We start from the raw sequence: 15,466 nt of genomic DNA on the forward strand, positions 1-15,466 counted from the left end.
GTGATAGAGGGGAGTCTGTCATTTTGCAACCACTGGGAAGATGGCACATTGCATGGCAAGCCCTACCCCAAAAATAAGCCCTAGTGTGTTTTTGGCTGACAAAATTATTATAAGACCCGGGCTTATTTTCGGGGAAGCACGGTATGAGCAGGGAGTCTATGTGCCGAGCACGGAGTCTATGTGCCGAGCATGGAGTCTATGAGCAGGGAGTCTATGAGCAGGGAGTCTATGAGCAGGGAGTCTGTGTGGCCAGCAGGGAGTCTATGTGGCCAGCAGATAATTTTGCACTATATAGTTTTAGTAAATCAACTCCTATGTTTTCCTAGGTCAGGGAGTCAACGCGACCCCCCCACACACACACACACACACACACACACACACACAAAAAGATAGCTCTTACCTGCACCATGGGTTGTGTGGTCTGAGGATAGGCGGCTGGCATCCCGTACATAGCTGAGCAGGGCTGTCCTTGGTAGTAGATTGCAGGTTGGGCGGGGGGCGGTGGGTACGGAGGCTGGGCCTGATGCTGCTGAACGGGCACCGGTGACTGTTTGGGGTCCCAGGCTCCATAGGTTTGAGCTTGCACAGCGTTGGGGGCCGGTACTGACATTACATTCACATTGGGGTCCTGCTGGACCAAAGGTTCGGGCTGCGCTGCATACTGCTGTGTGGGGACATCCATGGGGGGTGCTACATGTTGTACCACTGGGACCGGCTGTGGAGTCATCATACCCGGATTGACCATACCTTGAGAGGGGTCATAGCTGTTGGGAGAATTGACCACGTCCAGGGGTGGTGTGGGAAGCAGAACCTTCCCTACGTTCGGATTTGTGGGGTCCAAGAAGGACTGCATGGGGTAACCTTGGGGGTAGGTCATGTAAGGCGGGGGCAGCTGGTTGCCGTACTGCATAGACTCATAAGAGATGGGAGAGGTGATGCCAATGTTCTGCATCTGCTGCTGCTGCTTCTGGGCCTCGCGCTGCGCCACTTCCTGCTCAAACAGCTTCCTGCGCTCCTCTGTGGACAGCTTATTCCGGTCCTGGAGGCGACTTTTCTTCTTGGAGGTAGCCGGAGTGTCATACCTGCTGAAATAAAAAAATTCTGAGGTCATGACCTGCATGTGTGCCAGAAATCATGGAATGGTATTGTACCAACAATGCTGCTTGTTCTAGATTGTGGAAGATGGTTCTACACTCACCCAAAATACTTTATTTCTTAATGTTTTTATTTTAGGGATACCCCAGTATTTATGCCGCACAAGTGGCTCCTATCACCATATATAGGGTATGTAAATCTTAAAGCCAAAGCTTAATCCAAAAAAAATATATATATATCAGCACAAGGGATCGTACATATAATCAATGCAAAGTGTCCCTTGTGCTGATAGATGGGGATTTAGTTCCAACCCTCAGTCCTCTCTCTGAATCTCCCCCAAAAGACCTATCATTTGCACTTATCAAGAGTGCTGCCTACCCAGTCTGACCCCCCCTCCTCCATTCCCACCCCACAGGACCTTTTATTTGCACTGGTCAAGAGTGCCGACTATGCCCAACCCCTCCCATCTGTGCCATTCATTCCCACCCCACGGGACCTTTTATTTGCACTTGCCAAGAGTGCCAACTATGCCCGACCCCTCCCCCCTCCGCCGTTCATTCCCACCCCACAGGACCCCTCATTTGCACTGGTCAAGAGTGCCGACTATACCTGACCCTTCCCCTCCATCCATTCATTCCCACCCCACAAGACCTGTCATTTGCACTTGCCAAGAGTGCCAACTATGCCTGACCCCTCCCCCGTTCATTCCCACCCCACAGGACCCCTCATTTGCACTGGTCAAGAGTGCCAACTATGCCCGACCCTTCCCCCCTTAGCCATTCACTCCCCCGAATGAGCCGGATCCTTTGTTTTGCGGGTTTAAAAGAGAGCACACCATGTCTATTCATATGTACTCGCTGGTTGTATTCTCATGTGCATGTTTTAAGCTCATGTTTTAATACATTAAATATCTTTGTTGTATTTTGTATCACTTTTTACTAAAATAAATACTTTTTTGATATAAAGAGATATTTTTCTTTGACTTTGTGTTTTGCTGGCAATAAAACCCCATAGGGGTAACCTTCCCATTTTCTAAAAGAGACGCGCAATCTCCTTTACCTGTCCTCGCCTCTCTTTGCGCTGCGCTCATAGAACGAGGGAGGAGACGGCGACTGCTTGCGCTTCCTTTGGCTCTGGCGCTCAGAGTCTCTCTCCCGGCTCTTGCTGTTCGGGGTCTGATAGTTTCCTGAGGAGGACTCCCGGTGTCTGTCATCTGTACAACACGGAAGACAAGAAAAGTCTAAATTCGTATACATAGAAATGAATGACAGGGCCGGATTTCGAAGAGCCGGTGTGCCGGAGATCATATCGCCCCCTGCTGGTGAAATAACTACAGAAAGGGCTTCCCTTAAAAAGGAAAAAAATCGGGGTCTAAAAGGGGTTTTACTTCTTTAGATTTTTTTCTTCAGGCATGTAATATGTATGGAAAGAGCACCTTATAAAAAAAAAGGGACTTCTCTTCTTTCTTGTGAACCATCCAGAACTGTTGCTTTATGCACGGGTGCTCAGCCTGGGGCCCCTCCAGCTGTTGCAGAACTACAAGTCCCATGAGGCATTGCAAGGCTGACCGTTACAAGCATGACTCCCACAGGAAGAGGCCTGATGGGACTTGTGGTTCGGCAACAGCTGGAGGGCCATGGGTTGAGCACCCCCTGCTTTATGGGGTGAGTATGTGTGTGTGTACGGAGGCAACTGGGGTGGCTCCCAGACTCTGTGCTTGCAGTGTATAAGGCAGAGGTCTCAAACTAGTGGCCCTCCGGCTGAAACTACAATTCCCATCATGCCTCTGCCTGAGTCATGCTTGTAACTGTCAGTCTTGCAATGCCTCATGGGACTTGTAGTTTCGCAACAGCTGGAGGGCGGCCAGTTTGAGACCCCCTGGTATAAGGAGATACCAGGCAAGGGGTGTGCTTAACCACTTGACCTCTGGCACTGCGTTACTTGCTGGCCTATTACTGTGTACATACATATATATATTTATATATATTAATAATAATAAATATATATAAAAATATAATATATATATATATATATATATATTTAATAATAATAATAATATATATTTTTAATAATATAATATATATTTTTAATTATATACATATTTTTTTTTTTATTATAAAGGAAGACTGAACCCCCCCCCCCCCCCCCCCCCACTAGGAAGACTGAATTTCTAACAGCAGGCCTGCCAGCAGATCAGCTTCTGCTGTGAATATTCATAGCAGAAGCTGCACGCCTCCTACAGGCGGAAATGCCAAATCATGTATATTATATTATATATATATATATATATATATATATATATATATATATATATAGATATAGATATAGATATATCGATATATCTATATCTATAGATATATCTATATATATATATATATATATATATATATATATATATATATATATATATATATATATATATATATATATATATATATATATATATAGATATATACATATATACACATACACACACGTGATCCGATGCACAGCTGCTGCTCTGTAACAGTAAAACTGCTATAGGGATGTCTGTTTGCCGCCGCGCCGCCCACCCCCCCCCCCCAAAAATAAAGAACCACCAGCCTCCATTGCTTTCCATGTCAGAAATCAAAGTGTTGATCACATGATACATACAGTGCTCCTTCTCCGCCGGGGTCTTCTTCGGGATCCGATAGACTTCCTACAGGGCAAAAAAGAGAATACAGAGAAAAATCAACAAAATAAGAACAAAACTATTCACTGATCACTTGTGCAAAAAAAAAATAAAAAATTATCTGTAATCACTTCAATACCGGGGAGCACACCTTCCCGCCCAGACCCATTCTCAGCTTTCAGCGCTGTCGCACTTTGAATGACAATTGCGCGGTCATGCTACACTGTACACATATGACATTTTTATCATTTTGTTTTCACAAATAGCGCTTTCCTTTGGTGGTATTTGATCACCTCTGGGATTTTTTTTCTGCTAAACAAATAAAAAAAAAAAAGGCAGAAAATTTTGAAAAATAAATGTGTTTTTTTTTTTTTTTAAAGTTTCTGTTACAAAACTTTGTATAATAAGTAAGTTTTCTCTGTCACTGATGGGGCTGCACTGACAGGCACTGATGATGGGCACCAATATGCAGCACTGATGGGTAAACCTAGGCGGTACAGATGGGCACTAAGAGATGGTACCGATGGATGCCAATCAGTGCCAAACAATGACTGCCAATCAGTGATGCCCATTGTGGGCAACGTTTGGCATACCTGGGGGGGGGGGGGGGGGGGGCTGCACTGATAATCAGCACAGACCCCCCTCTGTCAGAAGAGCAGCCGATCGGCTCTCCTCCACGTCTGACAGACGCAAGTGAGGAAAATCCGATCACCGGCTCTTCCTGTTTACATCGTGATCAGCCGTGATTGGACACAACTGATCGCGTGGTAAACAGTCTCCGTCAGAGGCCCTTTACCTAGATCGGAGGTGCGGTGTGTCAGACTGACATCCTGCAACAACGATCGCCGCGATGCGCGCCCCCCGCAGAATAAAATTGGGGGTACACACACCCCTTTACAACTTATTTTATACAAATTATTAAAATTAAACACCTACAAGTCTGTATATACCATCCCCCCCTCTCCTCCAATCATTATATACCATCCCCCCCTCTCCTCCAATCATTATATACCATCCCCCTCTCTCCTCCAATCATTATATACCATCCCCCTCTCTCCTCCAATCATTATATACCATCCCCCTCTCTCCTCCAATCATTATATACCATCCCCCCCTCTCCTCCAATCATTATATACCATCCCCCTCTCTCCTCCAATCATTATATACCATCCCCCTCTCTCCTCCAATCATTATATACCATCCCCCTCTCTCCTCCAATCATTATATACCATCCCCCCTCTCCTTCAATCATTATATACCATCCCCCTCTCCTCCAATCATTATATACCATCCCCCCCTCTCCTCCAATCATTATATACCATCCCCCCCTCTCCTCCAATCATTATATACCATCCCCCCCTCTCCTCCAATCATTATATACCATCCCCCTCTCTCCTCCAATCATTATATACCATCCCCCTCTCTCCTCCAATCATTATATACCATCCCCCTCTCTCCTCCAATCATTATATACCATCCCCCCTCTCCTTCAATCATTATATACCATCCCCCTCTCCTCCAATCATTATATACCATCCCCCCCTCTCCTCCAATCATTATATACCATCCCCCTCTCCTCCAATCATTATATACCATCCCCCCTCTCCTCCAATCATTATATACCATCCCCCCTCTCCTCCAATCATTATATACCATCCCCCTCTCTCCTCCAATCATTATATACCATCCCCCTCTCCTCCAATCATTATATACCATCCCCCTCTCCTCCAATCATTATATACCATCCCCCTCTCTCCTCCAATCATTATATACCATCCCCCTCTCCTCCAATCATTATATACAATCCCCCCCCTCTCCTCCAATCATTATATACCATCCCCCCTCTCCTCCAATCATTATATACCATCCCCCCTCTCCTCCAATCATTATATACCATCCCCCTCTCTCCTCCAATCATTATATACCATCCCCCTCTCTCCTCCAATCATTATATACCATCCCCCCCTCTCCTCCAATCATTATATACCATCCCCCCTCTCCTCCAATCATTATATACCATCCCCCCTCTCCTCCAATCATTATATACAATCCCCCTCTCTCCTCCAATCATTATATACCATCCCCCCCTCTCTCCTCCAATCATTATATACCATCCCCCTCTCTCCTCCAATCATTATATACCATCCCCCCCTCTCCTCCAATCATTATATACCATCCCCCCTCTCCTCCAATCATTATATACCATCCCCCTCTCCTCCAATCATTATATACAATCCCCCCCTCTCCTCCAATCATTATATACCATCCCCCCTCTCCTCCAATCATTATATACCATCCCCCTCTCTCCTCCAATCATTATATACCATCCCCCTCTCTCCTCCAATCATTATATACCATCCCCCTCTCTCCTCCAATCATTATATACCATCCCCCTCTCTCCTCCAATCATTATATACCATCCCCCTCTCTCCTCCAATCATTATATACCATCCCCCTCTCCTCCAATCATTATATACCATCCCCCTCTCTCCTCCAATCATTATATACCATCCCCCTCTCTCCTCCAATCATTATATACCATCCCCCTCTCCTCCAATCATTATATACCATCCCCCTCTCTCCTCCAATCATTATATACCATCCCCCTCTCCTCCAATCATTATATACCATCCCCCCCTCTCCTCCAATCATTATATACTATCCCCCCCTCTCCTCCAATCATTATATACCATCCCCCCCTCTCCTCCAATCATTATATACCATCCCCCCCTCTCCTCCAATCATTATATACCATCCCCCTCTCCTCCAATCATTATATACCATCCCCCTCTCCTCCAATCATTATATACAATCCCCCCCTCTCCTCCAATCATTATATACCATCCCCCTCTCCTGTTAGTAGACAGTTTTCAAAATTAGGTAACAAACCCCCTTCACATCCATGTTGTCCACCATTATTGGGGCACTATTCCCCCCACTGATACACCAATGATGGGGCACTATTCCTTCCACTGATACACCAATGATGGGGCACTATTCCCCCCACTGATACACCAATGATGGGGCACTATTCCTCCCACTGACACCAATGATGGGGCACTATTCCTCCCACTGACACCAATGATGGGGGACTATTCCTCCCACTGACACCAATGATGGGGGACTATTCCTCCCACTGACACCAATGATGGGGCACTATTCCTCCCACTGACACCAATGATGGGGCACTATTCCTCCCACTGACACCAATGATGGGGGACTATTCCTCCCACTGACACCAATGATGGGGCACTATTCCTCCCACTGACACCAATGATGGGGGACTATTCCTTCCACTGATACCAATGATGGGACACTATTCCTCCCACTGATACCAATGATGGGGCACTATTCCTCCCACTGACACCAATGATGGGACACTATTCCTCCCACTGATACCAACGATGGGACACTATTCCTCCCACTGATACCAATGATGGGACACTATTCCTCCCACTGACACCAATGATGGGGCACTATTCCTCCCACTGATACCAATGATGGGACACTATTCCTCCCACTGACACCAATGATGGGGCACTATTCCGCCCACTGACACCAATGATGGGACACTATTCCTCCCACTGATACCAATGATGGGACACTATTCCTCCCACTGATACCAATGATGGGACACTATTCCTCCCACTGACACCAATGATGGGACACTATTCCTCCCACTGACACCAATGATGGGGCACTATTCCTCCCACTGACACCAATGATGGGGCACATTTTCTACTCCCATTGGCCACAGTCTGCCTCCCGTAAAGTTTGAAGGACAATAAACTGGCCTCTTGTTTTGAAAGATTGGGGACCCCTGGTCCGGGGCGTCTGCTTTCAATAAATATAAAATGTTTGGGAGTTGTAAGTAATCCTCGGGCCTAAATAAATTTTTGAAATATGTAAAGAAAAAAAATTGAAAAAATGCCTCTGAGCCTTAAGTGCTTAAAGTAGAAATGTTTTGACTTTAGAAAAACGTAAAAAAGGATGAAATAAAAAAAAAAGGTGAGGGGGGGGGGGGGGGGTTTACCATCTACAAGAGCTTACAATCTAATCCGTGTTGCTTACCTTTAAATCTTTCCATCCCTCCAGAAGTTTGGAGGCCAGCTCACTCATGTCAATCATCTTGTCCGGCTGTTCCTGGCTCCTCTCACTCTCCACATCGGAGATGCCCTCTTCCTCGTCCTGCGATGGGGTCTCCACTGCAGGTGCCTCTTCTACCTTCAGCCCCCCGGGGTCCTTATTCTCCGCTTCGGAGACTTCCATACCAGAAGAAGCCTCTTTGTTCCCTTCTGCGGCCGGATCCTCCTCAGTTTTGGGGACAGTGACCGGCTGCTCTTCGGTTGGCGTCGGAGGCTCCTCCACTTTGACCTCCTCCTTCAGCTTCTCCCCTTCTTTCTGCTCGTCAGTAGGGGGCGCCTCTTGTTTCACGGACACGTCCTTTATCTCGACCTCGCTGGCGGCGTCGGACGCGGCGCTGTCCATGCTGTTCTCGCTGACGATTTTCAGCCTGCGTAGAATCAGCTTCTTGGGGGTCTCGCCCTCCATCTCCACGCTCAGCTTGGCGGCGGCGGGATCGGGCGTGTTGGCCGGGGTGTTGAGCGGGGTGTGCGCGCGGGACGTGTTCTCGCTGGAGTATCCGTCGCCTTCGCTGAGATGCGGAATGGCCGTTTTGGTCTGAGACCACCTCTGTATGATGGGGAGGATCTTACTCTCTTCCAGCATGTTTTTATTGGGGATGGGGAGAAGCTCCAACGTCCTGACGATCTAATCAAGAGGGCGGAAGGAAAAAAAAAATTAGCAAATTGGAATATACAAGCCAAAAATCAAAAGACGCATTTGACACGAGTCCGTCACATACCGTATATACTTGAGTATAAGCCGACCCGAATATAAGCCGAGGCACCTAATTTTACCACAAAAAACTGGGAAAAACGTATTGACTCGAGTATAAGCCTAGGGTGAGAAATGCGCAGCTACTGTAAGTGGAAAAGAGGGTCAACCATAGGTGTGTGCAGCCTCACTGTGCCCATTTGCAGCCTCACTGTGCCCATTTGCAGCCATAGGTCACCCGAACTTCAAACTCGGTAGCTAAGGGTTCCTAGATGCCCCCTAGCAGCAGCCAAAATTTGGGGTCTCTGGACCCAAAGGATCCCGAAATGACATTGCTGCAGATGGACACAGTTGACCGACTTTGTGGCCCCGTATCTCTGGGCCATTTGGTGCTAGGAACCCCAGTGGAACTAGCACTACAACATATCCAAAGCTGGGGTTCCTAGCACCAAGTGGCCCCGAGATACGGGGGCCTCAAAGTCCGTTCGGAAAATGTCAAGCACTTTTCTGCAGCAGAGAATGACATTTTCCGAACCGAATTTGGGGCCCCGTATTTCGGGGCCACTTGGTGCTAGGAACCCCAGTGGAACTAGCACTACAACATATCCAAAGCTGGGGTTCCTAGCACCAAGTGGCCCCGAGATACGGGGGCCCCAAAGTCAGTTCGGAAAATGTCAAGTACTTTTCCGCAGCAGAGAATGACATTTTCCGAACCGAATTTGGGGCCCCGTATCTCGGGGCCACTTGGTGCTAGGAACCCCAGGATATGTTGTAGTGCTAGTTCCACTGGGTTTGCACACCTAATTTGGGGTTCCTAGCACCAAGTGGCCCCGAGATACGGGGCCCCAAATTCGGTTCGGAAAATGTCATTCTCTGCTGCAGAAAAGTGCTTGACTCGAGTATAAGCCGAGGGGGGAGAAAAATGTGCTGAAAAACTCGGCTTATACTCGAGTATATACGGTATTGACTTTCCACCTTTAAATTTGAAGTCCAGGCACACAAATATGCATTCAAAATACAAATATGGGACCGATTTTACTTGCCAAAGGATTTGAATTTTTGTCTATTCAGGTCATGAGATTTACACAGCTCAGCCACACCGTGCAGCCAGGCTGGTGACCCAAGTTTCCGCTACTGCAGTTTAATACAGCAAAGCTAAAAGCTTATTTCGGGAAACGGTTCCCAAACAAGCATCCACACAACACTCAAACGCAAAGAAAACGGGACGCACACCGATGACATCTTAAGACTCCAGTAAGCTTTGCTGAGAAAAGAAGCAACATACAGAACACGCTGCGGACCTTCTACCTGAGGCCACCTGTCAGGACCTGAATCCCCTGCTGGTGGCTCTGTGGTTCTTTGGGCAGAAAGTTGTAGTTCCGGTGTCCCCCAGTGGGCGTCTCTGAGGGATTAAGCAACCTCCCAGCAGCCAGCACCAGGTGGAGCCGATTACTGGGATCTGTTGGCTGCTGAGAGGGTACTTAAAGTGTAAGTTCACCTTTACAGAGAAATCTGTAAGGTGAACTTACACAGGACTCCCTCCTCAACCCCCCCCCCCCAGTCCTGCAGTGCAGTGATCTCCCGTTCTGAGCCCTGCTATAGCCGTCTCACTGGTCCGGGGAGTAGAAACCCCCCTCGGCATCGACGGGCTAGGCCCGGCTCTGGGACGACGGGCTAGGCCGAGACGACGGGTTGGGCCGGCTCTGAGACGACGGGTTGGGCCGGCTTTGAGACGACGGGTTGGGCCGGCTTTGAGACGACGGGTTGGGCCGGCTTTGAGACGACGGGTTGGGCCGGCTCTGAGACGACGGGTTGGGCCGGCTCTGAGACGACGGGTTGGGCCGGCTCTGAGACGACGGGTTGGGCCGGCTCTGAGACGACGGGTTGGGCCGGCTCTGAGACGACGGGTTGGGCCGAGACGACGGGTTGGGCCGGCTCTGAGACGACGGGTTGGGCCGAGACGACGGGTTGGGCCGGCTCTGAGACGACGGGCTAGGCCCATTCTTGAGAGGATGGGCTAGGCTGGTTCTGAGACGACGGGCTAGGCCCTTTCTTCAGAAGTCGGGCTAGGCTGGTTCTGAGACGACGTCCCTCCTGATGGGATACATTTAGGAGATTAAGCTGCAGGGATTTCTAAACCCTGACCAGTGGGGCAGCTATAGCAGGGCTCAGAACCGGAGATCGCTGCGCTGCCGGTCAGCGGGACTGGGGGGTGGGTTTGAGGAGGGGGTCCTCTGTAAGTTCACCTTACAGATTTTTCTGTAAAGGTGAACTTACCCTTTAAGTCCCTCTTTTGCGGATACACCTTGCGTCAGTGTTTTGATTTGCTTGCTGTGCCAAGTCGGATGCTGTTGCCATTTATCCTGCTCCTGGTCTTGCTCTATAGCAGAGGTCTCAAACTGGTGGCCCTCCAGCGAAACTACAAGTCCCATGAGGCATTGCAAGGCTGACAGTTGCAAGCATGACTCCCACAGGCTGAGGCATGATGGGACTTGTAGTTTCGCAACAGCTGGAGGGCCGCCAGTTTGAGACCCCTGCTCTATAGCCATGCATCCTGTACCCTGCTCCCCTGGTAGTCCCGATTCCCCCCCCCCTTCCTTGCATCTCTGGTATTCCCTCTGTTCCTCATCTTGTATATATACTGTAAATATTAAATATAGTTAATCTGTTTCCTGTTACTTTGTAGCTTTACCTTTTTTTTTTTTTTTCTTGGTGTGTGGCTGTCATTTGTATTATTAATAAATTTACTTCACTATACATAGTCTGGTTTTAGTTTCTAAGTGTAGCCACACAGATCTGACCATCTCTGCTGCGGATTCCCAACCCTCTAGAAGCAGGGGGTAGGCAACCTCGGCACTCAAGCTGTGGTGAAACTACAAGAAGTCCCATGAGACATTGCAAGACCACCGACAATCACAGGCATGACTCCCAGAGGCACAGGCGTGATGGGATTTGTAGTTTCACCACAGCTGGAGGGCCCGAGGTTGCCTACCCCCTGCTTCTAGAGGGTTGGTGTCGGGAATCTGCAGCAGAGATGGCCAGATCTGTGTGGCTACACTTAGAAACTGAAACCAGACTATGTATAGTGAAGTAAATTTATTAATACAAAATGACAGACACACACCAAAAAAATAAAGAATAAAAAAAAAAAATGACAAAAAAAAAAAAAAAAACAACAAGCAAAAAGGTAAAAGATACAAAGTAACAGGAAACTGTTAATTAACTATATCTAATACAGTCAGGTAAATAAATATTGGGACATGGACACAATTCTAATTTTTTTGGCTCTATACACCACCACAATGGATTTGAAATGAAACGAACAAGATGTGCTTTAACTGCAGACTTTCAGCTTTAATTTGAGGGTATTTACATCCAAATCAGGTGAACGGTGTAGGAATGACAACAGTTTGCATATGCGCCTCCCACTTTTTAAGGGACCAAAAGTAATGGGACAATTGGCTGCTCAGCTGTTCCATGGCCAGATGTGTGTTATTCCCTCATTATCCCATTTACAAGGAGCAGATAAAAGGTCCAGAGTTCATTTCAAGTATGCTATTTGCATTTGGAATCTGTTGCTGTCAACTCTCAATATGAGATCCAAAGAGCTGTCCCTATCAGTGAAGCAAGCCATCATTAGGCTGAAAAAACAAAACCAACCCATCAGAGAGATAGCAAAAACATGAGGTGTGGCCAAATCAACTGTTTGGAACATCCTTAAAAAGAAAGAACGCACCGGTGAGCTCAGCAACACCAAAAGACCCGGAAGACCACGGAAAACAACTGTGGTGGATGACAGAAGAATTCTTTCCCTGGTGAAGAAAACACCCTTCACAACAGTTGGCCAGATGAAGAACACTCTCCAGGAGGTCGGTGTATGTGTGTCAAAGTCATCAATCAAGAGAAGACTTCACCAGAGTGAATACAGAGGGTTCACCACAAGATGTAAACCATTGGTGAGCCTCAAAAACAGGAAGGCCAGATTAGAGTTTACCAAACAACTAAAAAGCCTTCAGAGTTCTGGAACAACATCCTATGGACAGATGAGACCAAGATCAACTTGTACCAGAGTGATGGGAAGAGAAGAGTATGGAGAAGGAAAGGAACTGCTCATGATCCAAAGCATACCACCCCATCAGTGAAGCATGGTGGTGGTAGTGTCATGGCGTGGGCATGTATGGCTGCCAATGGAACTGGTTCTCTTGTATTTATTGATGATGTGACTGCTGACAAAAGCAGCGGGATGGATTCTGAAGTGTTTCGGACAATATTATCTGCTCATATTCAGCAAAATGTTTCAGAACTCATTGGACGGCGCTTCACAGTACAGATGGACAATGACCCGAAGCATACTGCGAAAGCAACCAAAGAGTTTTTTTAAGGGAAAGAAGTGGAATGTTATGCAATGGCCAAGTCAATCACCTGACCTGAATCCGATTGAGCATGAATTTCACTTGCTGAAGACAAAACTGAAGGGAAAATGCCCCAAGAACAAGCAGGAACTGAAGACAGTTGCGGTGGAGGCCTGGCAGAGCATCACCAGGGATGAAACCCAGCGTCTGGTGATGTCTATGTGTTCCAGACTTCAGGCTGTAATTGACTGCAAAGGATTTGCAACCAAGTATTAAAAAGTGAAAGTTTGATGGATGATTGTTAATCTGTCCCATTACTTTTGGTCCCTTAAAAAGTGGGAGGCACATATACAAACTGTTGTAATTCCTACACCGTTCACCTGATTTGGATGTAAATACCCTCAAATTAAAGCTGAAAGTCTGCTGGTAAAGCACATCTTGTTCGTTTCATGACGGGTCCGGCATGTCATGGATGAGGCAACCAGCCTGGAAAAGGGGGAGCCCTCAAGAGATGGAGGTGGTTTGCCTGGAGATCCCCAGGAGTTGAGCTTTAAGACTGCCGCTTGTTAAGTGATTGGAAAGTTAAAGGGAACATCCGCCATGCTGCTGAGACATTCACTGACCTCCAGTTGCAGTTTGATACTGTTGCTCGTGTTCTCCCGGCTGTCACCGAGTTCAGCCATCCAGATCCACAGAAGGGACAGACCGTGACACTCCAGAAATAACTTCAGACAGGACTGCGACTGCGTGTTCTACAGGCAGAAAACATGTTTGTATTATATGTACATAAATGTAATTCACAGCCGACGGCTCCCACTACACTGAAAACAGCCCGTCTATAACCACTTGCCCCTCCCCCCCCCAGGTCTCTTCTATTTTTTTCCGTTTTACATTGATCTTCACCCAATACAGCCGCCCCCAATTTCTGATTAATTGCAGCTTTTTCACGTCGTTTTAGCAGCGACTTTTCATCAAAACGCCAGTAGTCAAGCTTGAAGGGTTCATTCGCGCTTGCTTTGCTCTCTAAAGGGCGATCCGTGTTTAGATCGCTCTTCGGAAGAAATTTGACAGGCACGAAGGAGAGGTTGTATCGCTTTCTCACCGCCAGCTTTAAGCCCCTTGATCGCCGCGCTAGCGCACCTCAACCGCTTGCATTGCTTCCAGAGTGGCCCCAAACCACTTGCTGACCTTTTCTGGAAGTCTTTGTTTAAAAGTTTAACTACTTAAAGGCCGGACCTAATTTTCAGACTCAGCGTTTATAAGTTAAAATCTGTTTTGCTAGAAAATTACTTAGAACCCCCCCAATTTTTTTTTTTTCCCTCCCAGACATCCTAGAGAATAAAATGGCGGTTGTTACAATACTTTATGTCACACCGGATTTGCGTAGCGGTCTTGCAAGCGCAATTTTTTTTTGGGGAAAAATACAGATTTTTTTTTAATTGAAAAAAATAAGACAACAGTAAAGTTAACCCAATTTTTTTTTTTTTAGATTGTGAAAGATAATGTTACGCCGAGTAAATTGATACCCAGCATGTCATGCTTCAAAATTGCGCCCCGCTCGTGGAATGGCGACAAAACTTTGACCTTTAAAAATCTCCATAGGCAGCCTTTAAAAATTTCTACAGGTTACCAGTTTTGGAGGTACAGAGGAGGTCTAGAATTATTGCTCTCGCTCTACCGATCGCGGCGATACCTCACATGTGTGGTTTGAACACTGTTTACATATGTGGGCGTGACTTACGTATGCGTTCGCTTCTGCGCGTGAGCTCGGCGGGACGGGGCGCTTTCAAAAAAATAGATTAAAAAAAATGTATTTGTATTATTTTTTTTACTTTTTTATTTTGACACTGTCCTTAAAAAAAAAAAAAGTTTGGGTTACTTTTATTCCTATTACAATGAATGTAAACATCCCTTGTAATAGGGAAAAAAAAGCATGACAGGTCCTCTTTAATGTGAGATCTTGGGGGGTGAAAAAGACCTTTAAACTAAATTGCAATAAAGAAAAAATAAATAAATAAATAAAAAAAGTCCCCTTTAAAGACCATTGGGTGGAAGTGAGGTTTGACGTCGCTTCCGCCATCCAACGCTATGGAGCCGAGCGGGGGGGTCATCTTTCCCCTCACTCGGCATCAGGCTGTGAGGGGAGAGGACCCGATCGTCTCCAGTAAGTGGTGGAGACCACTGGAGCGCGGGGGGGGGGGCAGGAAAGGGGGTGGGTGGGCCCTCTCCCACCCCCCATAAAAGCGATTTTGCTGTGAATCCGCCGCTGAGACCACTTTTATCTTGTAGCGGACCGCCCGCTGATGAAGCGGATACCGGGGTTATGGCAGCTATCTGCTACTATAACAACGGTATTCCTCTTCAAACAGCCGACTTACAACTGCGGGGGGGCGGTCCTTAAGTAGTTAAAGGGTTCATTCATGCTGGCTCTGCTCCCTAAAGAGCGATCCATGTTTAGATCGCTCTTCAGAAGGAATTTGACAGGCCCTAGAAGGAGAGGTGGCATCGCTTTCTCGCCAACTTTAAGCCC

The 15,466-nt window shown here is 47.2% G+C and overlaps 1 protein-coding gene across 4 annotated transcripts in view; it reads right to left on the reverse strand.

The window, feature by feature from the left end:
• SETD2 (SET domain containing 2, histone lysine methyltransferase) overlaps window positions 1-15,466 on the reverse strand; it is a 131,827-nt gene that overhangs the window by 30,562 nt on the left and 85,799 nt on the right. For 3 of the 4 annotated variants that reach the window (XM_073632469.1, XM_073632466.1, XM_073632468.1), the window contains 5 exons: window positions 13,560-13,688; window positions 7,820-8,518; window positions 3,730-3,775; window positions 2,155-2,308; window positions 401-1,085 (listed from right to left, as the gene is read on the reverse strand). In XM_073632469.1, the coding sequence (XP_073488570.1) occupies window positions 401-1,085; window positions 2,155-2,308; window positions 3,730-3,775; window positions 7,820-8,518; window positions 13,560-13,688 (1,713 nt within the window). The remainder of the gene's footprint in view (window positions 1-400; window positions 1,086-2,154; window positions 2,309-3,729; window positions 3,776-7,819; window positions 8,519-13,559; window positions 13,689-15,466) is intronic. The other variant, XM_073632467.1, reaches the window with a different exon arrangement.

This window comes from Aquarana catesbeiana, linkage group LG05, assembly GCF_042186555.1.
Source record: "Aquarana catesbeiana isolate 2022-GZ linkage group LG05, ASM4218655v1, whole genome shotgun sequence".
Classification (NCBI taxonomy): Eukaryota; Metazoa; Chordata; class Amphibia; order Anura; family Ranidae; genus Aquarana; species Aquarana catesbeiana.